Source organism: Pogona vitticeps, chromosome 1 (genome assembly GCF_051106095.1).
Source record: "Pogona vitticeps strain Pit_001003342236 chromosome 1, PviZW2.1, whole genome shotgun sequence".
Lineage (NCBI taxonomy): Eukaryota > Metazoa > Chordata > Lepidosauria > Squamata > Agamidae > Pogona > Pogona vitticeps.
This window is the reverse complement of record NC_135783.1, coordinates 173,475,175-173,502,625: the sequence shown is the minus strand read 5'-3', so window position 1 is coordinate 173,502,625 and position 27,451 is coordinate 173,475,175. Positions and strand designations below refer to the sequence as shown.

At 40.8% G+C, this 27,451-nt stretch overlaps 1 protein-coding gene and 1 long non-coding RNA gene across 3 annotated transcripts in view; one reads left to right on the top strand and one right to left on the bottom strand.

Annotated features, from left to right (window-relative positions):
• Window positions 1-27,451, bottom strand: part of RBM44 (RNA binding motif protein 44) — a 72,600-nt gene that overhangs the window by 11,793 nt on the left and 33,356 nt on the right. For both annotated transcript variants that reach the window (XM_020799038.3, XM_020799037.3), the window contains exon 8: window positions 17,544-17,630. In XM_020799038.3, the coding sequence (XP_020654697.3) occupies window positions 17,544-17,630 (87 nt within the window). The remainder of the gene's footprint in view (window positions 1-17,543; window positions 17,631-27,451) is intronic.
• Window positions 1-27,451, top strand: part of LOC140701632 (uncharacterized) — a 93,986-nt gene that overhangs the window by 35,804 nt on the left and 30,731 nt on the right. Inside the window, exon 6 of the long non-coding RNA XR_013538008.1 lies at window positions 2,144-2,233. This is a non-coding gene — a long non-coding RNA (uncharacterized LOC140701632). The remainder of the gene's footprint in view (window positions 1-2,143; window positions 2,234-27,451) is intronic.

Below are 27,451 nucleotides of genomic sequence, written 5' to 3'. Positions count from 1 at the left end.
AACTTGATCTGTATTGGAACAGCATTCATACATTGAGGCAAACTTTTCCATAGGAATGCATTGAAAACCATTTAATCCGTACCTGTTGTTTTTTGTTCTTAAATCGAGACACTGTTCTTAAGTCGAAGCATCAGTTCTAATGCAACACCGGTTAATCTGTATCTACCACTGGGGATGAATTTTTTTTATTTTTTTCTTCTTTTGACCTAAGGTGAACTTAGGTTAAAAAAAAAAAAGGGCAGGAAAGGTTTTTTTTCTCCTTTTTTTTGGTTCGCAAGTCGAGGCTCCGTTCGCAGGTCGAAGCAACTTTTTGCGAACGGAGCCATTCATAACTCGAATCGTTCGCAACTAGGGACGTTTGTAAGTCGGCGTACCACTGTACAGTCAAGGAACATGAAATGAATGTGGACAACAAGCAATCAAACTTCACGAAGAAAGAGAGGTTAGTTGCCTGTAACTCTGGTTCTTCGAGTGGTCATCTGTGAATTCACACTAATGGGTTAATCTGCCCCTGCGTAGAGGTTTCCAGAATCTTCTACAGCTGAACACTCGTTCGCCAGGACCGTCCTCCTAGTGCACGTGGTCCGCCCGTCCTGGCTAGTGCCTCAGTTCCTAAACTGCCCGCCGCTGAATAAAATGAAACAGACGTGACGGACAGAGGGGAGGATGGGCGGGAAGTGTGAATTCACAGATGACCACTTGAAGATCCAGAGTTACAGGTAAGTAACCTCTCTTTCTTCTTCGCAGTCTCTGAGAATGCACACTAATGGGTGACTGACAAGCTTATCTGACTGGAGAAGGGACATCACAGAAGAACAGATGACAGGGTGGCTCGTCCAAATGCATCATCCGACTTAACCTGGAGGTCCAAGCAGTAATGAAAGGCAAAGGTGGACAGCGTGGACCACGTAGCAGCCCTGCAGGGATCAGGGATAGGAACGCCTCTGAGGAACGCTGCAGAAGTAGCCACTGCCCTCATAGAATGAGCCTTAACTGCAACTAGAAGAGGCTTCTTATCCAGTTGATATGCCAAGTGAATGGTTGACACAAACCACTTAGAGATGGTTTGAGAGGAGATAAAGCATCCTCTGTGTGGTAAGTGCGGAGAAACAAAAAGTATCTTGGATTTCAGGAAGGAGGTGGTCCTTGAAACACAGAAGGCCAATGCTCGCCTAATGTCTAAGAGGTGGAGAGAATGCTCCAAGTCAGTAACAGGTGGGTAAAATGATGGGTTGCTCAAGGTGGAACTCAGAAACAACCTTTGGAAGAAAAGAAACAGTGGGATAAAGAGTGACCTTGTCTGGGTAAAATTGAAGAAAAGGTGGATCAACGCTGAGTGCAGCAAGTTCTGAAGCTCTACGAGCAGAAATAATGGCCACAAGGAAGAGGGTCTTGTAGGCAAGAAGGCGATCGGACATTGTGGTGAGAGTTTCAAAAGGTGCGTCATTAGGCTCTGTAGAACTGCGGAGGGAAGTGTGGTCTGCTGGGTCGTAGTTTGGAGACCCCCTTAAGAAACTGTTTTATCGTAAGGTGACGAAAGAGTGAAGAGGCTTCGGAATTAGGCAGCTGCTGAGCTACTATAGCAAATAGATAGACCTTGATAGTAGACAAGGACAAATGCTTGCTACAGAGGTGAGTAAGGAATTGTAGCACGGTGAGAAAAGTTGTAGACGCAGCTGGGAGATGATGCTGAGCTACAAATTCAAGAAAAGCAGCCCATTTATATGAGTACAGCCGCGTAGTAGCAGGTTTCCTAGCCCGAGCTAAGATGGCAGCTATCGAGGGTGAATTCTCCATCCTGTTAGGTGGAGTGCAAGAAGATCTGAGTTGAAGTTTTGACCCCAATTCTGGGTGAGGTGAGGTATTGGGGGAAGATGGATCAAGTCTATGGAGATGGAGCTGAGCATGGTTATCTCAGCTACCACGGGGCAATGAGGATTGCATTGGACGACTCCTGGCACAGCTTTACGATAGTCCTCAGGAGTAGAGGGATTGGAGGGAAGAGGTAAACTAGACCTGATGTCCATGGTGTCATCAGAGCGTCTCTGATGGAGCCGGGACCTATCCTTGCCCTGGAGCAATAGAGGGGACATTTTGTGTTTTCTGTTGATGCGAAAATGTCCATGTGTGGTTGTCCCCATAGAGTGGCTAGATGATGAAAGATGGAGTCGTCGAGGGACCATTCGTGCGTCTGCGAACCGAGTCTGCTTAGAGAGTCCGCTATACAATTGTGGTGAGTAGAGATATGAACTGCTATTGGGAATATGTGGCGCTCGAGACACCACTCCCAAAGCTGGACGGTAAGGTAAAGCAAGAGAAGGGAGTGTGTCCCGCCCTGTTTGTTGAGATAAAAGAGAGCTGTGGTGTTGTCTGTCGTAATCTGAACAGTGGTGCTGGTGACTAATGGTTTGACTGCGGGGAGAGCCTTGAATATGGCTAGAAGTTCTAAGTTGTTTATGTGAAGCAGTTTCTCAGAGGGAGACCATACAGTGTGAAAGCATAGTCCCTTGCAGTGAGCACCCCATCCAGTTGGGCTTGCATCGGTTGTTATCTGTATGATAAGTTGGAGAGGTGCAAAGGGTCTGCCGATGAAAAGACTGGCTGGGGTGTTGCAAGTTCTGGGATAACCCTCAATAACATGGAGGGTGGGCCCGATATGGGATCGAAGAGGGATAAATACCAAGCCTAAAGAGAGCGCATTTTCAGGCGGATTACCAAAATCGGATTACCAAAGTTGTGGATGCTATGAGCCCAAGGAGGCGCTGGGTCTGAAGTGCGGTGACTAAGGCATGTGGCTTGAAGGGCAGCATGGATCTTTTCAGCACGGTCTTGGGGAAAATGGCTCTGGCCTTTAGAAATCTAGAACTGCGCCAATATAGTTCACCCGCTGTGAAGGTGCAAGAGTAGATTTGGTTGTGTTGACCTATAATCCCAGGCTGTCGAGGAGGAAGAGGGTGATATTCACATTGCGTAGTGGTTGAAGATGGGAGGGGGCCACCAGTAGCCAGTCGTCAATGTATGGGAAGATGGAAATTCCGTGAGTGCGGAAATAGGCTGCTACACGGCCCATGCATTTTGTGAAGACCCAGGGAGCAGTAAAAAGACCAAAAGGAAGGGACTTGAATAGACAGTGTTTTGGAGAGAAAATCTGTGAAACTTTCTGTGATTGTGGCGTATATTGATGTGAAATTAGGCGTTGGTTAGGTCAATGACAGCGAACGAAACGTCACCCTGGAGAAGAGGTAAGATGCATTCTAGAGTAACCATGCGGAAGCGTTGCTGAAAGATGTAATAATTCAGGTCCCATAGGTGAAGGATAGGGCGGAGACTGCCATCTCTCTTTGGGTACCATGAAGTATCGGTGTCTGGTGAGGTTACAGGTGAAATAGCATCTTTTGAGAGAAGGGATTGAACTACTAGGTTGAGAGCATGGGATGGTGGACTGAGGACTCTCCTCAGAGGTGGGAGGACAGCGAATTCTATGGTGTAACCGGTGGCAATGATAGTGAGGACCCACTTGTACTTTACTTTATTACTTTACTTTATTTGATTTATACCCCGCCTATCTGGGAGACTCGTCCACTCTAGGCGGCTGGTTATGGCAGGTGGTTATGTAGGTGGTTATAGCAGCCCAGGATAAAAAATGGGTGGTGAGGCGACTTTGATGAGGATGTGATAAGTGGAGCGGGGGAGACCGGGTGACTGGAAAGTCAAAGGCTCTGCTTTGGTTTTTTGTCAGGGTGAGTCCATCCATATAATATTTGGCCTTCCTTCTTTCCTGATGTCTTCAACTTTGTCTTTTCTAGCAAGCCTTGTCTTCTCATGATATGCCTGAGGCACAACAGCCTCAGTTTCTTCTTTTTGGCTTCTGAAGAAAATTCAGACTTGATTTGAGCTAGAACACATTTGTTTGTGTTTCTGGCAGTCCAGAAAGCACATATTACAAATAAAATCAATGCTTTTCACGTCCGTTTTCTTCACTATCCACCTTTTACATCCATACATAGTAACTGGAAACACATGAAGATCTCAGCCCTGGCCTCTAGTAACACATTCTTTGACTTGACATTCTTCTCTAGTTAACATCAATAGCTGCTGTACTAAGTCTGCCTTTTTCTTATTTCTTGGCTGCAATCTCCATTTGAACTGGTGATTGAATGAAAGTATTCAAAATCGCTAACAATGTCAGTTTTTTTATTGCCAACATTTAAATCAGGCACTTCTCCTGTAGACGTGGTCCTATAGTTATTGAACTCCTTAGAATCTCCTTTTTGAGGGACTGGAATGAATATTAAATGTTTCCAGTCTGTGGGGCATTATTTTCTTTACCACATCAGTTGGCGCACTGTTCTTAGGATAATGATAAAGTCAGTCTTTGCAACTTGGAATAGCCAATATTCCATTACCCTAGTGATTTATTTCTTCCACGTGCTTTCAGAGTAGCGTTCACATCGCTTTTTAAAATTGCAGGTTCTTCATCAAAGGAATCCTCCTCAAAGGGATCTGTCATTCTTCTATCTCTTCTGTATAGTTCTTCATTATATTGTTTCCACTTTCTCTTTAATTTATCCTGGTCAGCTAGCATGTTCCCCTGTTGGTCTTTCAGCATTCCTGATCTATGTTTAAATTTCCTTTTCATTTCTTGAATACCTTCTATTTCCTCTTTTGTTGTTATATTCTATTTCTTCGCACTGCTCGTTGTAATAACTCTTTGTTTCTATCTGACAACTGCTAAACAGTTGGATTCAGAATTCTGATCCTAGTTCTGTCAACTTTTCCTTTTCAGTTTTTATTCTGTCATCCATCTAGGCCTTTCTTTTGCTTAGACTACAGGAGTAGTATTTTTGCATTCTTCCCTAGTTATATCTCTGATTTCAATTTACAATTCTTCTGATTTCCGATATACAGTATTGAGTTTACTAATAGAAATCTGTTATTTCTATATATTTTGCATTTGTCAAAAATTATTTACATATTATTTATTTTGCTGTTTAGGTTCACAGGTAACACTTTGCCTCTACTTTACCTAATTAAATAGATTCCAAAAGACCACAAAATATTGTGGATCAGTTCACAGCAAGCAATCATCTTCAAAATGAAGATTTTTTTATCAGTGTACAAATCAGATAAATTAATTTACCACTCAAGAAAGACTTCTGCATATTTTCATAAATCCACAGGTCTGCCATTGCTGCCCAGTAGATAACATCTACAATTTATTTTTATTATCACTACCCATTGATTCTATATCGGTGATTATTAATTTCTGAATACAGTGAATGCATCTTAGTCTGGAAACTCAGCTTTAACTGTTCTGCCTTAGTTACTCTGTCCGGAACCTGAACACAATGCAGTCTAGTATTGCTAGAGGCTATTGTACTTTGAGCATCTTTCGAGAAAACTCACTGGAAAAGACAATAATGCTAGCAAAGGTAGAAGGCAATAGGAAAAGAGAAAGACCAAACATGAGTTGGGTTGACTCAGTGAAGGAAGTTCATGCCTTTTAGTTTCAACGAAGAATCTTTTGAAGATAATTTATTCACAGGGTGGACATAAATTGGAAGTTACCTGGTGGCACATATCCATCTTAGGAAAAACAGACTCCCAAAAACCTTAAGGCCATCAGTTTACAAAGTGCAGATGAAATGGATGCAGTTGAACAATGTAGACGTGTATGGGACCGGCTCTGACACCACCAGGTGCCGAGAGGCTTAAGAACCACAGATGAGCAGCCAAGGTTAGGAAAATTATTTGCAGTCTCGGATGGAAGTAAAAAGAAGAAAGGCGTGGCTATGTACATTAAGAAAGAATTAGAACCTAAACTGATTTTCGCCTCAGACAATGGTGGAAATTCAAAGAGAATCAAAGAAATTGCTAATTGTTAATATCTATGCACCAAATGGAAGTCAAGAATTTTTTTTAAAAAAAAATGCAATTAGAACTGATAAAGATTATGATTATTACTGTGTGATAGGAGATTTAATGCTGTCTTTGATAAAGAACTAAACACAAAGTCAGATAGGGTAACAAAAAAAAGAGGCGCAATTTCAAGAAACTTTTTACAACTGGCAGAACAAGTGAACATCATAGATGCTTGGAGAACATGTAATCCAAAGACAAGAGACTACACCTTATATTCTAATAGACACAAATCATGGTCAAGAATTGATGCATGCTGGATCTCAACAAGCTTAATGAAAGAATTGGAAGAAATAGATATTTTACCTAATACATTTGCAGACCACAATCCAATTTCATTATAATTGGATAGTAAATCTAGAGAATTTAATTGGAAGCTCAAAACTGTGCATCTAAAAAATGAGGACTTCAAGAAGCAAGCAAAAGAAGAAATGGACCTCTTTTTTAAATAGACTATAAGGCCAGAAACCTCAATTATTGTGGTCTGGGAGGCAAGTAAGGCCTTTTTTTAGAGGAATAACTATAAGATTTGCAGCAAAAAAAAAAAAAAAAAAAAAAAAGAAGGACAGAAAAAAGATGATATGTTGGAAAGCAGATTAGCTTCAGATGAGGTCCAGCTGAAACAAAATCCAACAAATACAGAATTGAAAGAGAGGATAAAATCTATACAACACCAGATAAATATACTGTTCACCAAAGAAATTGCAAAGAAGCTTAAATTTGCAAAGCAAAACTTTTTTGAAAAGGCATATAAACCAGGGAGATGGCTAGCAAACAAATTGAGGAAAGAAAAGGAGAACACAACAATATGAATATTGAAAGATGAAACAGAGACGGAAAAATTTAAACAAGAGGAAATAAAGATTGTGGAGGATTTTTATCGGAATGTATACAAGAAAAAGGAAGTTGATAAAGAAGCTCAAAAAGAATATACAAGGAAACATAACAAAATGAGATTGACCACAGAACAAATTCAGTCCTTAAATGAGCCTCTAACGTATGCAGAAATTATAGAAACCCTCAAAAAAGAAAAAATGGGAAAGCACCAGGCCCGGATGGTCTCCCAGCGGAATATTATAAAGAATTGGAAGATGTATTACTTAACCCATATAAGAAGCTTCTGGAATGTGTTGAAGAAGAGGGAAAATTACCACCAACATGGACAGAATTTCCCTTATTCGCACAAAGAAAACATGGAAGGAAAAGAAATTTAAAATTATAGCCCGATCTCACTGTTGAATGTGGATTATAAAATATATGCGACTATTCTGGCAACTAGACTGAAAAGAATTCTATTACAGCTAATACATCAAGATCAGTCTGGATTTCTTCCAAAAAGACATATGAAAAATAATATAAGGATAATTTTAAATTCTCTAGAATACTATGAGGCACATCCGGAGAAACAGATGGCTATGATACAAGCTGGAGGAAGATTCTTGAAATTAACTAAAACAATTTATACTCAGCAAAAGGCGAAAGTGAAAATTAATGGAGAGTTGATGAAAGAAATACAAATACAGAAAGGTACTAGACAGGGATGTCCACTCTCACCATTATTATTTATCTTTACCCTAGAACATAGGTCGGAGAACAGGGGTAAATTACCCCAAATTGGGTAAAAGTGAAAATCCTGGGGGTAATGAGCAGAGTGCTACCCCCCTCCCTCCCACCCACCCCCAACCTCTGCAGCAAAAACTGCAGGGCACTCCTAAATCCTCCGTTCTTTCAGGAGATCGGGAGATAAGGTCCTTGATTGGTTGAAGCTGTGGATTAGCCCCAGGCAATCAATCAATCAATCTGGGGCTTCTGAATGACTGCTTCCTCCAGAAATGACTGCAAACAAGCAGGAGGAGCGAGAGGATCAAGGAGCAAGCAAGGGAAAGGAGGGAAGAAAGGTGCGAGAGATCGAGGACTTCATCAAGCTTATTTAAATGGACAAAATGAAGGGAGGAAATGGCGGAAGGGTGGGTGGATGGATGGATGGATGTGTGTGGGGGGTGGGTATGTGTGTGTGAGAGAGACTGGCTCAAAACTGTGAAAATGAACAGGCAGGCAAGCAAAAGAGAAACTGAATTAAGACGGGAGGAAGGGTGGCTTTTTAAGGTGCTGTTTAGGTTTATCATTGCTTTCCTTCCAAGAAGCAGGCATCTTTGAATTTTGTGGCTGCTGTCATCCTCTGCAGTGATCATGGAGTCCAATAAAGAAAAATCTGTCAGTGCCTCCATATCTTCCCCTTCTATTTGCCAGGTGGTGATGGGACCAGTGGCCATGATCTTAGCTGTTTTGATGTTGAGCTTCAGACCATTTTTTGCATTCTCCTCTTTCACCCTCATTATTTAATTCATCCTCACTTTCTGCCATGCTTTTGCGTAGTCAATGAAGCAGAAGTAGATGTTTTTCTGGAACTCTTTGGCTTTCTCCATAATCCAGCACATGTTAGCAATTTGGTCTCTAGTTGCTCTGCCCCTTCGAAATCCAGCTTGTACTGTACTTCTGGGAGTTCTCAGTCAACATACTGCTGAAGCCTACCTTGGAGGATTTTGAGCCTAACCTTGCTTGCATGTGAAATGAGTGCAATTGTATGGTAGTTACAGAATTCTTTGGCACTTCCCTTCTTTGGGATTGGGATGTAGACTGATCTTTTCCAATCCTCTGGCCACTGCTGAGTTTTCCATTGATGATGATAAAAAAAGCACACTGGTCCTTTGATATCAGGCTGTGGTACCAGGGTGGGTGACATGGCCTTTAGCCTGGTTTGCTCCTTTCTGCACACCACACATTGAATGATTAAAGTGGTGGGGAAAGCCCACCCACCCCAATTCTGCGTTGGCTGTCTCTAGCAAGCATGTCATTGCTAGCACCACTCTGATAGCCACTGATGATTATTAAATCCTTTGCAAGCTAGCAAAAATTTAATGCAACTTGCTAGGCACGTTGGACACCTTACTACTCCATATACCATACCATGGCTGGAGTGCAATGCGTTCCAGCAAAAATAGTGCACATCTTTATCAAATTTGGTGAATCCTGCTAGTTCGGTACACAGCCTGTGTAGATTCAATAATATTTTTAATTCAAATAATGTATGATTTCCTTCCTTTCTGATCAAGGGGATAATGTCGGCATATATATTTTTTTGGGGGGGGGTAAAAAGGTAAAAAAGTTCCCTGACCCCCTGCCCTAGAAATATTAACAAATCAGAGATAAAAAGGAAACAAAAGGATTGAAAGTAAGAGGCCACACTTATAAACTCCAAGCCTTTGCAGACCGTCTAGTCATTATATTGAAAGATCCATTGGATTCAATAGAAGACCTGATGGAGATATCGGAAAATTTTTGTGAAGTGGCAGGAATGAGAATAAACCAAAAGAAACAAAAATACTGGTCAAAATATGAGAGAACAAGAATGACAGAAGTTAACAGAAAAAAATAACTTCCAAGAGGAAAAGAGAATTAGATATATAGGGATTGAAATTACAAAGAATACAAGCACATTATTTGAAGATAATTACATGAAATTGATTAAAGAAATACAGAGCAACTTGGAGAGATGGGACAAATTACAGTTATCATTAATGGGAAGAATTGCAACTATTAAAATGAATGTCTTGCCCACAATTTTATTTTTATTTCAGACAATCCCTATAATATTAAAACAGTCCTTTTTTCAAGAACTCAATAAGATAATTATGAGATTTGTATGGCAAGGTAAAAAACCAAGAATTAAAATTAAAGCAATGCAAGATGCCAAACAGAGGGTGGGTTTTGGTCTTCCAGACTAGGTTTTGTACTATAGATCCTGTGTAGTAGACTGGATAAAAGAATGGATAATTGTCATGAATTTGATTATGAAAATAGAATAGAGATGTATATCATAGGATTTATTTCAGAGCAGCAACGAAAAAGCTAGAAATCCGCTTGTGTCCAGGTGCTAATTAGGGAAAAAATGTACAAGGTCAGTTCTTCTCCAGCTAAAGGAAAAAAAAGTCAAGAAGAGCAATATGACCTTTATCTTATCTAAACTCCGTCGGACAAGGACATAACTTGTTAATTTAAGAAAGATGGGAGAAGAGAGAAGGGGGAGAAGATGGATGGAGAGACAGTCTGGACGTCTGCCCAAACGCAGCAAGAGAGAATTCCAGAGGAATGAACGCTAGAGAAAAACTACAAAAGGATTTTATTTTTCAAATTAACAGTAAGATAGAACTCTGTTTGAAAATGTAGTAAGCTATTTTATTATTTTGGTTTTTATAGAGGAAAATGCCTGGTGGTGATGGCTGGGGTAAATTGGAAATGATTATTTGTGTAAAGATTGGCTTATCTAAATGTGTTTCAAATTAATCTCTATCTTTTTAATAAAATATAAAAAGGCTGTTTGTCTGTACGTTGGCTTCTTGAATAGACCATCAAGCTACTCTAGTTAACTGGCTAATTTAAAATTGATTTATTTAATCAGGCCACGCACATGCTACCAATTTAGGGTCCTACATATAAGATAAAGAGGAGTAAATCTTCTAGAATGACTAGAAGTTTTTTATTTAAAAATCATAGCAGACTTGGGAGAAAGGGTGGAAAAGTTGCCTAGGGTAAAATTAAAGGACCCGGTTTTACCTGAGTAGGAACTGTTCATCCTGGACCCCTCTCTGTTACGTGTAAAAGCAGTTTCTTAGGAAGCTCGCTTTTACGGCAATAATTTTGAAAAAAGATAAGATTACTCAACTTGGAAGTGCATGATCTGCAGTGTGGATGGCATGCTTTTTTGTGGTATAAAAAGACAAAGAACAAAACATTTTAATTCACATATGATAAGAACAGCTTTGTTAGGAACCTGGACAAGGACTATCCAACAAATCTACCAAAAATTCCAGTATTGGTATCACCTATAAAGGCCTTTACTCAACCTAATCTAATGATGAAAGTCAAGCTCCTAAGATACCAAGACTTACTGAAAAAGGACTGTGAGCTAAGGTCTAAAGAAGAGTTGGAAATAAAGAATATATATATAGACTGGTGGTCCAGAGCACAGCTTGAATTCAGATATAGTAAAGATAAAACAGAGGGTTTCTATCTAGAACAAACGACATTTGATAAAGCTTTACTAGGCTCAAAAGATAAAATAATTAAGAGAATGTATAACCACTTGTTAGAAATTAAAATGCAAGATGAGATGGGTATGATTAAGTGGGCACAGAACATAGGACACAATATTGATATCAATCAATGGTCACAAATATGGCAAAATAATATAAAGCTCACAAAATCGGTTAACTTTAAAGAGAACATGTATAAGATGTTTTACAGATGGCACATGACTCCTGAAAAATTGTCAAAGATGTATGCAGATGTATCAAATAACTGTTGGAAATGTGAAACACATGTGGGAAGCTACTATCATATGTGGTGGTCTTGTAGAGTAGCAAAACAATATTGGATAGGAGTACATACTTTGTTACAACAAATATTGCTGTGTAAGGTTCCATTAACCCCAGAACTGTTTTTATTGAGTATGATACCAGATAATATAAAGCAAAGAAATGTATAATTATATATATAGTTACTGCAGCTAGAATTCTTTATGCTAAAAATTGGAAAAGTCAGGTGGTACCGAAACAAGATCTTACAGAAATGATAAAGGAAACGGCAGAAATGGACATTTTATCAGAAGTGACGAAAGACTATCCATTACAAAAGGCAACAAAAATGGGACTTGTTTCATAAATGGTTAGACTCATCAGATAGTGCTCGAATTATCAGTACATAGATCCAAATGTGAACTAAAATATGGGAGGCAGAAAATATTAGAACAGCTGAGCTTGAATCTTGATATTGCAATATGAATAGAACGGATGTTAGTATATTTTTGTTTCTCCTCTCCCTCTAACCCAAATCCTCTTCACTTCCTTTTATCTTCTGTATCCCATACCCCAACCCAAGTTATCCAAATAATAATAATAATAATAATAATAATAATAATAATAATAATAATAATAATTTATTGTCATTGTAAGTATATACACAGTATATCCATACAACGAAATTCACAGACTCCCAGAGACCAGACACATGCACACGCATAAAATTCCCCAAACACTCCCCACCCACTAAAAGTCTCCCACTAAAAATACAAACATCTACACCGCAGGCCAAGTAACACAGTCCAACTAATTATTCACTACTGGTGGTCTTTAAGCTCATTATTTATTTATATTTATTTATTTATTTCATTTATACCCCGCCTATCTGGTCAAATGTGACCACTCTAGGCGGCGCCTAGAGTGGTCACATTAATTGCAATTATAGCTCTGGGATAAAAACTATTCAGAAAATGTGTGGTCTGAGTCTTAATTGTTCTATATCTTCTGCCAGACGGTAACAGTTCCAAAAAGTTATAAGCAGGATGGGAAGAGTCTCTCAGGATGCTGTGTGACTTCCTCAGACAGCGGGATGTGAAGATGTCATCCAGAGTTGGTAGATGGAGCCCGATGATATTCTGGGCAATTTTAATGGTTCTCTGTAGAGCTTTTTTGTCCGCTACAGAGCTACTCCCAAACCATGCCAGAATGCCATAGGTTAGGACACTCTCAATGGTGCTACGATAGTATGACAGAAGTAAATGCTGAGATAAATTTAACTTGCCGAGCATTCTCAGGAAATACAGCCTCTTCTGTGCCTTCTTCATTAGCATGTTGGCATTTATAGTCCATAAGAGGTCCTCTGAGATGTAAGTACCCAGAAATTTAAAACTACCAACTCTCTCCACTTCCTCACCATTTATGTACAGTGGTAAATGTACATTTCTCTTCCTCCTAAAATCAATTATGACTTCTTTAGGTTTTTTTTTTTGATGTTTTTAACCACTGTACATTTCTCTTCCTCCTAAAATCAATTATGAGTTCTTTAGTTTTTTTTTGATGTTAAGTGTGAGATGATTTTCTTTACACCAAAGTATCAACCTTTGTACTTCCTTTCTATAAGCAGACTCATTGTTCTTATTTATGAGCCCCACCACTGTCGTATCATCTGCAAATTTAATAATTGCATTGGTGTTATACAGTGGGGTGCAATCATGCACGTCTCACATCTGAAATCTGCAGTACTAGTGGTTGTCTGTCGATGGTAGATTCTAGTGATGTATTATAGACAGTAGGTGCTGGAATAATGGTTGTTTCCATCTCAAAACGGCTGAAAAAACGAGTGTCAGAATTCTCAAGATGTTGCTCAGTTCTCTGGCTCTACATAGCTTTGGCATCCCTAATGCCCCTTTTCAGTTTAGCTCTGGCCTCTCTATACTGTAGTTCATCACCAGAATGAAAAGCAGCATTTCTGGCTTTTAATAAAAGGCGCACTTCTCTATTTAGCCAAGGCTTGTTATTAGAAAACACTCGTAATTGTCTGGTGGTAGTAACAACATCGATGCAGCTTTTGATATAAAACAGTACTGTCGAGGCATAAGTATCAACATTGTTGTTGTTGTTACTATTATTATTATCATTATCATTATTATTAATAATAAGATTAATAAGATTAATAAGATTAATAATAATAATAATAAGAATAAGAATAAGAATAATAAGAATAATAAGAATAAGAATAATAAGAATAAGAATAAGAATAAGAAGAACAACAACAACAACCACAGATGAGCAAAGACTCCAGCAGAGGAAGCAGCCGGAGCATACTGTCTCGCAGCAGGGATATCCTGTTCAGCCTATTCACAACCAGTTACTCAACTCTCCTTCTGTACCACCTCCTTCTGTGACATGCTGCACCAGAGAGCCTAGCCTGGTCCGGATGGAGTTGGGCCATGCCTCTTGGGAGGATTACCATACCTAAGAGGTGGTCAGTGGAAGCATAGCAGGAGAAGGGGCCTATGCCACACACCTCGAGGGGCAGCTGAGTGTATGTATACAACACCCGTGTTGTGGTACTTCATGTCTGGAGCACCTGAAAGGTGTCCTGACACTGATAGAGAAAGTGGGCCTCCGCTTCTCCCAGTAAGACTTGCAAGGGGTTATCCCCAAAGACTTTGTGAAGTCAGCTCTCTGGCACTCTACAGTTCATAAGCTTTGTATTTGGTCCTGTTAGCCCTTTGAGTTTTGTTGGCTCTCCCAAGATGGTGCTGAGCAGATGGCAGCGTTTTAGCGTCCCACAGTTAGTTTTGGTTTGGCTGCTGTTTTAGCGGGGGGCTATCTTAATTTATAGGTGCCATGGTGTGGCCTTCCAGGGTTTGGGGGAGTGCATAGTATTTATGGGAAGAAGCCAGACAAATAAGGGAGGTGCTATATTGCCTTGAGCTCCTATCTTCATTTTTGCTCTTGAAGCTGTTGCCTGCTATTGTTCAGCTCTTCGAAGCTGCTGGTTGCTGCTCTTTTGTTTCAAGCCATCGGCTATTGTCATGGAACAGCCTCAGAGTTCATCTAGGGTTCGAGGGTATGTTGAACCTGGTCTGTGGGATCAGGAGGCCCCCCTCCCAATTCTCCTAAGTGATTACTTTCCAACCACTACCCATCTCGTGGTGGAATTTCTGTCAACTATTCTTATGAGAAACCGTAATCCCCATCCCTCCCAACTTCAGTTCTAACCTTCCCCCTCTTTACTTCCCTGGTTACATTGTCTATTTTTCTTACTGTAATCAAATGCCAATAAAGGTTTATGTATGTGGATCAGGAGGCTGTAGTGTCTGTGATTTGAGGAGGCCACTTGCTGGCGATCCCACTTAGAGGCTCCCTGCGAAGAATGAAGTGCCCAGAGGGAGATCTGCAGAACTGGCATCTGCAGATACAAGAAGCTATGATGCTGAAAACTCTGTGCCAGCTGAATTCCCAGTTGAGATCTTGTGCTCCCTCAGCTGAGTGGAGTGAACTCTGCAACATTTTGGCTCACTGGTTGTGTGCATAAGTTGGTATTGGTCCTGGTCTGAGAAGCCGTGGATTGCCAGAAGACATCTAAAATGGTGACCAGCCTCCTTTGTGCAGTGTAAAGGTAGAAATCACGGACAGTGGAGATCACTATGGTGAACCCGATGGACTGTTAGGCTGGCACAGCTGGAGGGACAGCTGGGCTTTCATTTGAACCTCCAGTGTTCAACTGGGCCCATCATAAGCTGATATCTATCCGTTCAAACCCAAAATGAAGATCTTCCCTGGACTGGTCTTTCACCTGGCATTGGAATAGCTTTGTCTTCCTGCACTTTATCTCTCAATTTATTTTCTAATTTTATTTTTACATTTATTTGGTATAGTGCAAGTTAAGTGTTTTTAGGTGTGTGTGTGTCCCCCAGTTAATAATCATAATTCAGATCTCTTCTCTTGGATGGGGGTATTACTACTTTCCATTTGGGTTTCTAATTTTAGTTTTTATGCTATGTGGGGATTGTTGCTGATGTGACGGGAGTGTGCGGAGGATATTTTGTGCTGCTTTGTTTATATTCTATTATTCCTTTTTCCTGGGATCTGCATATTAGAATTGCTCAGATAGGGGTTTTAGCCTTTATTTTTTCTTACTACTGCTATTATTACTATTCTTATTTGCTAGGTACCTTTTTTGAGTGTTGGTGCAACTTGACAGTTGGTTTGGTTTACATCTATTTTGCTTTTGCTTTTCCCTCCCTGTAAGTTTGAGTCGCTGTGGGTGGAAGCCTTGTCTCAATGGAGAATGATACCATCCAGTATGCTGTGGGAGGTAGGGCCTATCATTATAGGAGACCATGCAATTGGTGCCTGTCACATGCTCTGACCCTGCCATTTCCCGACAAGAGGATGAGTACCAGCTTGGCTGTGCCTCCAATCTGACCCTCCTGCTTATTAATGCCAGGTTTGTTAACAATAATTTCCATCTGATCCAGGACCTCATTAAGGAAGAGAATGCAGACCTAGTGTGTATCACGGAGACCTGGGTGGGCGATCTGGGAGGGGTGGCCCTCTCAGATGTGCTCCCCAGGTTATACCATGCAGCATCAGGGCAGATTGAAGGGGAGGGGCCACAATGGTCTACAGAGACTCTAGATAACCTAGTAGGACTGCCTTGCTTTCAAGCCCAGGCCTAGAGTGTTTCACCTGACTGTGGGGCATAGAGTTAGATTTTGAATGGTGCTGGTGTTCCATTCTCCCCATGACCCAGCAGTATCCCTGTCAGAGTTGACCGAGTTCATTTCGGCTGCAATGTTGAGGACCCCCGACTATTGATAGCCAGGGGCTTCAACATCCATGCTGGACTAGAACTATCTGGCCCGGCCCTGGAGTTCATGGGTGCCATGACAGCCACGAACCTATTCCAACATGTTATCTGCCCTACACATCTGGCCATACTCTGGACTTGGTGTTCTCGACTGCAAAGCTGGATAGTAATCTGAGGGTAGGCACCGTGAACTCCCGCCCTCTGGGATCTGATGTTGAGCAATCAAAAATTACAGTGCCCTTCTTCCTCACGAAAGGACCTGATGATGTTAAGGAGTCAAGATGGGTATCCAATCTTGGGAAGTATTTTAAAAAGGTCATCTCTGTTAACCAAGTCAAAGGCCTTTGTAAGATCTATGAAGGCTACAAAATGTGGCTGTTGTTGTTCCCTGCAACGATCACTGAATCAAGCATTCATCAATGAAATAGTTGTAATGAATGTGAAAACATGTAATAGTACCATGATTTAAACAAACTGTTTTAAGTGTTGTATTATGATCTGAAATTATTTGACAGTAGACTATTTTAAGAATGTTTTGATGTGTACCTCTATTCTGCTGCTGTGAAATACTTTGGCAAAATTAAGTGAAAAAAACATACAAATTAAAGAACAATAACTGTAAAAGCTACAAAAAACTTGATAGTATTTTATTAATTAGTTCCAGTACACTAAGAAGCAGATGCTAGACTAAAGGTTCATAATAAAATGATTTCTGAAAACAAGAAAAAGGGGTGAAAGTTTTTTGAAAAGAACAGAATGCTCACTTGACTTCTTGAGACATGTAAATAGAGGGGAAAAGTTAAACACTAGCTCCTTTGCTAGAGCTCCAGAATTTTCAAGAACTGGATTTGTGAAATGATATACAGTGGTGCCTCACACAGCGAGGTTAATCCGTTCCGGATTAACCCTCGCTGTGTGAAACATCGCTCAACGGAAAGTAAAAAGCCATTGGAACGCATTAAACAGCGTTTAATGCGTTCCAATTCAGCCAAATACTCACCGTTGTGCGATGTTCCTGGATGGCTGGCAGCCATTTTCGCACCCTCCCCTCACTGAATGAGGGCACGAAAACGCTGCACGCAGCCATTTTGGGGCACGCGGCAGCCATTTTGGACCCGCCTAACAGCTGATGGGTGGGTCGCAAAGCGAAGGTCGGTAAGCGAACCGCTTACCGACCTTCACTCTGTGATTTTCCCTCTATCTAGGTGCCGTTTTGCGATCGCATTTGCGATCGCAAAAACGGCATCGTTGCGCGGATTCGTCGCTCTACGGAGCGACCGTTGCGTGAGGCACCACTGTATCTACTGTGAGGCTGAACAAAGACCATAAGGAAGAGATTTTGTATACCCATCAAATGAAGGTAACAAAAAAATGCAGTATCTACATTAATTTTACATCTGTAACAAGTCAAACCTTGCCTGTTGAACTAAAAAATTATAACTGACCTATATGTGATAGTGAAGAGTCAGTCACTGCTGGATTCTCTGTAGCATCAAACCATTCTTCAGTGATATCTTGAGTATGTGAAGGCCCTTTAAATATAATAACAAATATTTCTTAAAGCACAAACCACACTAAGAATATAGGAGACACAATAATCAGCACAGATTTCAAAGAAATGCTAAGACATGGATTCTTCTTCTGTCACCGTTACTGGAACCACATCTGCAACATCTTCTAGACTTGCATGTAACATAGATCTGGGCAGAGTAACACTTTTATTATTAAGGGAAACTAGGTACAGTTGGTCTAAGTGAAATACACAAAGCTCACGGGTACATCTGAGGTGAAGTCTACTAGGAAGGCTACCCTTGTGGAAATCAGCTGTGGCTTGCTGGTGATGGTAAAATTTCAGGTTGGAATTGTAGGAGGATTAGGGAAGCTGCTGTTGAGACCTTTAAAGAACCTCTTGACATCAGGGTGTGTGAACCATATGCATTCTGGTGGGGGCGATGCACCGAGATCACCACTAGATAGACTCATACAGAAGACATTACAAGACCTCTCTAAGGAAAAGGAGAAACTAAACAGAAGCAGAAACCTCAATGTTGCTTGTAACTGGTTGGGGCAGGGAATTCTGATACAAATGTCTGGAATGCATTTCACCTCAGTTAGTAGGACTTTTTAGTATTGTACTTTTTAGATGTCTCTAAACAGGCTTGTTCAACCCGCGGTCCACGGGCCGCATGCAGCCCAGGTCGGCTCGTAATGCAGCCCAGTGCAATTTTTTATTTTTAAAGAAATTCCAAAGTTTCAAGTTACACTGCCAGTGCTTGTGGCCGGAACACATCACAACGGTAGGGGGGTGGGAGAGGGAAGGAGTGGGAGGGGAGGGAGGCTGCATGACTGCATTGCACCATCCCCGTCAATAGGTGGACCCCCTCCCGGCCCCATAAAGCTGCCAATCAAAGCTGCCCGCCTCTGCTGTCTGAGACCACAGCTGCCCGTAAGCGTGCTTGGAGCGAGGCTGCAGAGGACGGCTACGGCTGCCCCCCCATGCGGCCCAAACCAAATTTATGTGCGGCCTAAACCAAACTTTCATCTTCTAATGTGGCCCAGGGAAGGTGAAAGGTTGGACACCCCTGCTCTAGAACAAAACCTGTCACTAGTGGGTGCAAGTTACAACACTGGTTCTTCACACTGTAAAAGATCTGATGTCTGGATAATGGACCTGCCTGCACTGCATCATGATCAGGTCCAGTTGATTTGGCAGCCTGAAATTCTTGACTAGACTTCAGAAGCAGTGAAGGAAACCACGTTTGCCTTGGCCAATATAGAGTTATCAATATGTTTGCATTGCTATAATCTTTGCAAGGATATTTATTCATCAATATAGAAGTCGTGTACATTATAAATATGTATGTAGCCTTAAGATTTTTTTCTGGCTTCCCTTTGGCTGTACATATTTCAATTTATATAATTCAGATATTACAAACTTTCATACTTTATGTATATAAGTAGATTATATGATTATGCAAGTAAATTCTTGTAGGATATTGTGCTTAATAAGGCAACACAGGTTTTTTTTATATATTGTTAGGCTTTCAGAGCACAGTGTTTTTCTTGTTTTGGGGCAATTATTCCTTTCATCTCACCAAAAGGGAACACAGTAGCCATTGAGGATTTGATCTTAGATTAGCACTACAAACCTGGCCTATATTACAGAGATCGGGTTAGATAAAGCTGGAGTAGCCAACCTCTCTCATTTCTGCCCATTTGGGTTTTCTATGCAGCAGCATACCAAAACTGTGGGGTGAGGAGGCAAAGTTGCAGTGGTCTGTCACAGTGCTTCCCAAACTGAGCACCATGAAGCACTGGAAAACCTACACAGGGATGCCACAGAATCCTCTCATCCTTTCCCTCTCCCTCCTTCACCGAGAAAGTACAGTGGTGTCTCGCAAGACTATTTTAATTCGTTCCATGAAAATCGGTGTCTTGTGAAAAAAATCGTCTTGTGAAATTCCCTATGCATCTGTCTCAAAAAAAAAACCCCCGTCTTGTGAAGCATCGGTCTAAAAAAACTTATCTTGGAAAACATCGGTCTAAAAAAAAGTCTTGTGAAGCACGGTCATAGATAAAAACATCTTGCGGGGCACCATAGTGATTGCAAAAAACAATCATCTTGCGGGTTTTTTGTCACACGAGGCAATCATCTAGCGAGGCACCACTGTGCAGTACAGCACTTGTAGTTTCTCTGGTGTTCATGCATGGTGGAGAGGGGAAGTCCTGGCCCAGTCTTGCCAAAGGATTGGGTTTCCTGCCCTCCTGTTCACAAGGAAGCATGTGGCTTCTCCATTTTTCTGAAAGATATTTTCCTGGGAAAAGTTGGGCGAGTCATTAAGTTTCCATTAAGCCAAATGTATATAGCAGGGGTCCCCAGGCCACAGACCGGTACCGGTCCATGACCTTGGAAGGACTGGGCCGCTGGGACAAAAGCACGGGGTAGGAGCAGGAGAGGGGGATCCCTCTTGCTGGCCCCCCACCCTGCAGACTCACCGGTGCCCGCAGTGCCCCCCAAGCTCTGTGGGGAAAAGAGCAGGAGCATGAAAAAGGCAAGGTACAAGTGGCACCCCAGCTGGGGAGCCACAGGCTGCCGTTGAGAACTTCTGCCAGGCGGCTTCGTGGCTCATAGCTTCCCTCAGGGAAGGGCAGAGGGTGGGTGAATTGGGGCGGCTGAAGTGGCAGTGCTAAGGAAGAGGTGTTATCTCAATAGGGAAGCAGAGGAGTGGGGTACGTTTGGGATTTGGCCCCCTCCCAGGTGAAGGTGGTGGAGCAGCTCAGCACCAAAGCAAAGTCAAGATCCAGCAACATTCCCTCCCCCAGAAAAAAATAAATAAGCCGCCGCCTCTGATGATTTGAAGGAAAGTGGGATATGCAGTCACAGAGAAATTGGAGTCAGGTTCTGTGTGAAATGATTTGAAGGCACTGGAATGTGTTTTTCTGTTAGCCTGGTACAGTGAGGATTCAGATAAGGGAGCAAGGACGAAGGAGGCCCAGTGGGAAGACTTAACACATACCATCATAATTAGGAGAAGATAATGCACCTGCATCTCATGAGAATTATGGGTGGAGAGTTGTGTTACACCTCTTTGAAGTTAATTGGTTTACAGCTATGAAGTGTCAAGAAGACGGCCTTAGGAATGTAAGAAAACATGGATGATAGGAGGTGTTGGACAGCTTCTCAAGCTTGGAGTTTTCGAATGGCTTGTGCTATGTGAAGGAATGTTTACAGAATGTAGCATGGTGAGGAGGAGGGGGTGAGAATACCCCACCATAGCTTTATTGTTGTTGTTGTTTAGTCATTTAGTCGTGTCCGACTCTTCGTGACCCCATGGACCAGAGCACGCCAGGCCCTCCTGTCTTCCACTGCCTCCCGGAGCTGGGCCAAATTCATGTTGGTCGCTTCAATGACACTGTCCAACCATCTCATCCTCTGTCGTCCCCTTCTCTTCTTGCCCTCACACTTTCCTAACATCAGGGTTTTTTCCAAGGAGTCTTCTCTTCCCATGAGATGGCCAAAGTACTGGAGCCTCAGCTTCAGGATCTGTCCTTCCAGGGGGCACTCAGGGTTGATTTCCTTTAGAATGGATAGGTTTGTTCTCCTTGCAGTCCAGGGGACTCTCAAGTCTCCTCCAGCACCACAATTCAAAAGCATTCTTCGGTGGCCAGCCTTCCTTATGGTCCAGCTCTCACTTCCGTACATCACTACAGGAAAAACCATAGCTTTGACTATTCGGACTTTTGTCAGCAAGGTGATGTCTCTGCTTTTAAGATGCTGTCAAGGTTTGTCATTGCTTTCCTCCCAAGAAGCAGGCGTCTTTTAATTTCGTGGCTGCTGTCACCATCTGCAGTGATCATGGATCCCAAGAAAGTAAAATCTGTCACTACCTCCATATCCTCCCCTTCTATTTGCCAGGACGTGATGGGACCAGTGGCCATGATCTTAGTTTTTTTGATGTTGAGCTTCAGACCATTTTTTGCGCTCTCCTCTTTCACCCTCATTACAAGGTTCCTTAATTCCTCCTCACTTTCTGCCATCAAAGTGGTATCATCTGCATATCTGAGGTTGTTGATCATTTCTTCCGGCAATCTTAATTCTGGCTTGGGATTCCTCCAGTCCTGCCTTTTGCATGATGTATTCTGCATATAAGTTAAATAAGCAGGGGGACAATATACAGCCTTGTCGTACTCCTTTCCAAATTTTGAACCAATCAGTATTTCCGTATCCAGTTCTAATGGTTGCTTCCTGTCCCACATATAGGTTTCTCAGGAGATAGATAAGGTGGTCAGGCACTCCCATTTCTTTAAGGACTTGCCATAGTTTGTTGTGGTCAACACAGTCAAAGGTTTTTGCATAGTCAATGAAGCAGAAGTAGATGTTTTTCTGGAACTCTCTGGCTTTCTCCATAATCCAGCACATGTTAGCAATTTGGTCTCGAGTTCCTCTGCCCCTTCGAAATCCAGCTTGCACTTCTGGGTGTTCTCAGTCCACATACTGCTGAAGCCTACCTTGGAGGATTTTGAGCATAACCTTGCTAGCGTGGGAAATGAGTGCAATTGTACGGTATAGCTTAGATTTTAGTACTTATTTTAGTGAGAAATAGCAGCTTTATTTAACTATTGTAATCTTTGGACATGGTTTTATGCCATTGCTTTTGCAAACAAACTTTCTATGAACCTATATTTTCTTAATAAAAATAATTATAAAATCTCACCTGAGGACTAATCTCTTGGAACAGCAAGGTTATACTAAATCCAGAGAAGTGGGAAAGGTCACTAACTGGCTACTATAAAGAAGTCCTACCTTACTGAGCTATTGTGAATTCTGAGGAATCACATGCCCATGTTTCACTACTTTAAAAGTACAGAGTAAAGTGTTCTTTAATGGTCAGGCTTGTCCATAGCACAGATGCTATGCACTGCTGAGGCTTAAGGACTTACCTCAGTGAAAAAGTGGTAGATCTGTGGCCAAAGAGACTCCCTGTCCAGACTCCATACCCTCCTCAGGGAGACATAGGCATTTGCTGCGAATCTTATGGCTACTCCTCTGCCCAGTAGTTACCTGCTTGGGGGGGGGGGCGCAGCATGTGTGTGTACTTGGAGTGAACCAGAGAGAAAGTCAGGGGTGTGAATCAAAATGAAAGCTTGTGAGGGGAGGGGAAAACTTCCTCCTCCGCAGGCTGGCTGAGTTGATGGGAGGAGTGGAGCTGGGGGGAGGGGGAGAGATGCCTCTGTGGGGGGACAACTCAAGGCTGCAGTGTCAATTGCATCCCTGTGCGATGCAGCCAGCAGGGCACACGTGGGCTTCCTTCCGAATGCAACGCAGACGATAACCAGGTGTGATATGGGGATATTTACAATAGTTGCACTTTGTGGCATGCTTCTCTCCTTCCCTTATTTATCTGTGTAGACCACTGCATTCTAGAATTCCCAGTTCTGAAGTGGGATGCCTATCATGGGGAATCCTGGCAAAAAAAAAAAACAACTCCCCTCCTGCTGCTGCTAGATCAGCTGTGCCCATGGCACTGGAATTTTCCACGGTTTTGTCTATCTTCTCATTAAACAGCCCCACAGTATCGAAGGAGAATATTTATTTATTTATTTATTTATTTATTTATTTATTTATTTAACTTATATGCCGCCCATGCGGGCTTTAGCATCTTCTGTTATGCCTGATGATCGCAACCATGCATGTCTCCTCAAGGATATAGCAGATGTCATTGATTTAGAAGCCACATCAGCTGAGTGTCTGGCTGCTAATCTTTGATGTTTTGCTACAGTGAACGCTTTTTAAAAAAAATCTTTTTTATTATTATTATTTTATTTATTTATTTATAATAATTTGGGATAGGGTATAGGATACAAAAGGTAAGAGGGAAAAGGGATTGGGATTGTGGGGAAGAGGAGATACAAAAATATATTAACATCCATTCTATTAACATTATCATGCAAAATTCCATTTCTGCTTTTCTACTCTTTTCTGCCTTCTAGCCTTAATCCACATTTTGTTCTATGTAATTCAAACATTATTTGGTGATTCTAACCATTTGTAAAATACGTCCCATCTTTCAGCTGCCTTTTGCAAAGCACAGTCCTTCATTACTTCTGATAAGATGTCCATTTCTGCCGTTTCTCTTATCTTTTCTATAAAATCTTATTTCGGTGCCATCGGACTTTTCCAGTTTTTAGCATATAACATTCTAGCTGCAGTAACTATATAGTAGCTATACCCTTCTTTGCTTTATCTATATTGTCTGCTATCATAGACAGTAAAAATAGTTCTGGTGTTAATGCAACCTTACAAAGCAATATTTGTTGAAATACCAAATGCACTTCTTTCCAATATTGTTTCGCTGCTTTGCAGGTCCACCACATATGGTAATAACTTCCCACATGTGCTTCACACTTCCAACAGGAATTTGATACATCTGAATACATTTTTGACAGTTTTTCTGGAGTCATGTGCCATCTATAAAACATCTTGTATATATTCTCTTTAAAATTAACCGATTTTGTAAGCTTTATATTCTTTTGCCATATTTGTAACCATTGATCAATATCTATACTATGACCTATGTTTTGTACCCACTTAATCATACACTCTTTAACCATTTCATCCTGCATTTTAGTTTCTAATAGGTAGTCATACATTTTCTTAATTATTTTATCTTTTCAACCTATTAAGAGTTTATCAAATGTCGTTTGTTCTAGATAGGTAAAGGTAAAGGTTCCCCTTGACAATTTTTAGTCCAGTCGTGTCCGACTGCTAGGTTGGCAAGGAGCTGGGACAAAGCGACAGGAGCTCACTCCGTCGCATGGATTCGATCTTACGACTACTGGTCTTCTGACCCTGCAGCACAGGCTTCTGTGGTTTAGCCCACAGCACCACCACGTCCTTTTTGTTCTAGATATATACCCTCTATTTTATCTTTTCTGAATCTAGATTCCAACTAGACCACCAGTCTATGTGAATGTTTTGTGTCTCTAACTCTTCTTTAGACTTTAGCACTTAGTCCTTTTTTTAGTAAATCTTGATATCTTAAGTTTTTATTTTGTCATAAGATTAGGGTGAGTATAAGCCTCTATAGGCGATACCCATACTGGTGTTTTTTGGCAAGTTTGTTGTATAATCTTTTTCCAAGTTCCCAGTAAAGCTCTTATCTTATCTTATCTTTTTATTTATTTAATTATTTATTTATTTAATTTATTTATTTAATTTATTTATTTATTTATTTAACTTATATGCCGCCCACTCTACCCAAAGTTCTCTGGGTGGCTTACAAAAATTAAATTAAATTAAAATACAATAAAAGATAAAATGTGAGTTAAAGTGTTTTTGCTCTTTATCCTTTTATACCATAAAAAGGCATGCCAGCCAAATTGCAAATCGTGTCCTTCCAAGTTAAGTAGCCTGTAATTTTCCAAAATTATCCACTCCCTTATCCAAACTAGCACACAAGATCGATAAGACAATACCCAATCTGGAAGTCCAAGACCCGCCCTCTGTTTTGCATCTTGCATTGCTTTTAATTTAATTCTTGGTTTTTTCCCTTGCCTAAAAATCTCATGATTATCTTATTAAGTTCTTGAAAAAACGACTGTTTTAGTATTATAGGGATTGTCTGAAATAAAAATAAGATTTGTGGTATGACATTCATTTTGATTGTTGCAATTCTTCCCAACAATGATAGTTGCAGTTTATCCCATCTCTCCAAATTGTTCTGTATCTCCTTCATCAGTTTCATATACAGTGGTGCCTCGCTTAACGATGATAATCCGTTCCAGGAAAATCGCTGTTAAACGAAAACGTTGTAAAGCAAAATTTAAAAACCCATTGAAACCCATTGAAACCCAAACTCACAGTCCAGGGAAGATCCTCCATACGGTGAAGATCCTCCATACCATTTTCGGTGCCTGTACAGCGAGGAATCCGTCCCTAAGCACAGCGGGGAGCCATTTTCAGCACCCGGCGGCCATTCTGAAAACCCGTCAATCAGCTGTTTTTGATTGTCGTAAAATGAAAATCGGTTCCCGAAGCAGGGAACCGATCATCACTAAGCAAAATTCCCCCATTTAGACCATCGTTTTGCGATCGCAATTGCAATCGCAAAAACATCGTCATAAAGCAGATTCGTCGTAATGCGGGGCAATCGTTAAGCGGGGCACGACTGTAGTTATCTTTGAATAGTGTACTCGTCTCTTCCTTGTAATTTCGATCCCTAGATATCTACTTCTCTTTTTCTCTTGAAAGTTTGGCTTTTCAACTAGCTCCTGTCATTCTCGTGCTTTCATGTTTTTAACAAGTATTTTTGTTTTCTTCCGATTTATTCTCATTCCTGCCATTTCTCCAAAGTTTTTCAGTGTCTCTATCAGGTCTTCTATTGAATCCAATGGGTCTTCCAGAATGATGACTAAATCATCTGCAAAAGCTTGGAGTTTGCATGTTTGACCTTTTCCTTTCAGACCTTTTAGGTCCTTCTTACAGTGGGGTCTCTACTTAAGAACTTAATCCGTATTGGAAGGTGGTTTTCAAGTTGAAAAGTTCTTATGTTGAATCTGCATTTCCCATAGGAATGCATTGAAAACCATTTAATCCGTATCTGCTCTTTTCCGTCCATAGAAACTACAGTGGAACCTCAACTTAAGAACTTAATCCATTTTGGAATGGTGTTCTTAAGTTGAAACGTTCTTAAGTTGAAGCAAAATTTCCCATAGGAATGGACTGAAAACCAATTAATCCGTTCTGGCTGTTTTTTTGTTATGTAGAGGTGCGTTCGTACATTGAAGCATTAGTTCCCATAGGAACTAATGCAAAGCTGGTTAATACGTACTCTACCACTAGGGGGAGAATTTTTTTAAACCTAAGATGACCTAAGGTTAAAAAAAGAGCAGGAAAGGTTTTTTTCCCTGTTCTTATCTTGGATTTCTGTTCTCAAGTAGAAGCAAAATTTAGCAAATGGAGCTGTTCTTAAGTTGGATTGTTCTTAAGTAGAGATGTTCTTAAGTAGAGACCCCACTGTATCTCTAATTTGTTCAAGATAAATAGCAATGGTGAAAGTGGACATCCCTGTCTAGTACCTTTCTCTATTTGTATTTCTTTTGATAGTTCTCCATTAAGTCTTACTTTTACCTTTTGTTGAATCTAAATTGCTTTAACTAGTTTCATAAATCTTTCTCCAACTTGCAATGCTTCTAACTGATACAACATGAAATTCCAATCAAGATTATCGAAGGCTTTCTCCGCATCCAAAAATATCATCGCCATCTGTTTCTCCGAATGGGCTTTATAGTATTCTAAGGAATTTAAAATTATCCTTATATTATCCTTCATCTGCCTTTTGGGGAGGAACCCCGACTGGTCTTGATGTATTAGCTGTGATAGAATTCTTTTCAGTCTGGTTGTCAATATGGTCGCATAAATTTTATAATCAACATTCAGCAATGAAGTCGGTCTATAATTTTGGATTTCTTTGCCTTCCGTGTTTTCTTTGTGTATAAGGGAAATTATTGCTTCAGTCCATATTGGTGGTAATTTTCCCTCTTCTTCCACACAATTCAAAAGTTTCTTAAATGGATTAAGTAATACATCTTCTAATTCTTTATAGTATTCCGCTGGCAGCCCATCTGCGCCTGGTGCTTTCCCTTTTTTTTTATTGATGGCTTCTGTAATTTCTGTATACGTTAAAGATTCATTTAAAAACTGGATTTGTTCTTCAGTTAATTCCATTTTATTATGTTTCCCTATATATTTTTTCTGAGCTTCTTTATCAGTTTCCTTTTTACTGTATAACTTCCAATAGAAATCTTCTAAAATCTTTTTTATTTGTTCCTGTTTGAATTTCTCCATCCCCGT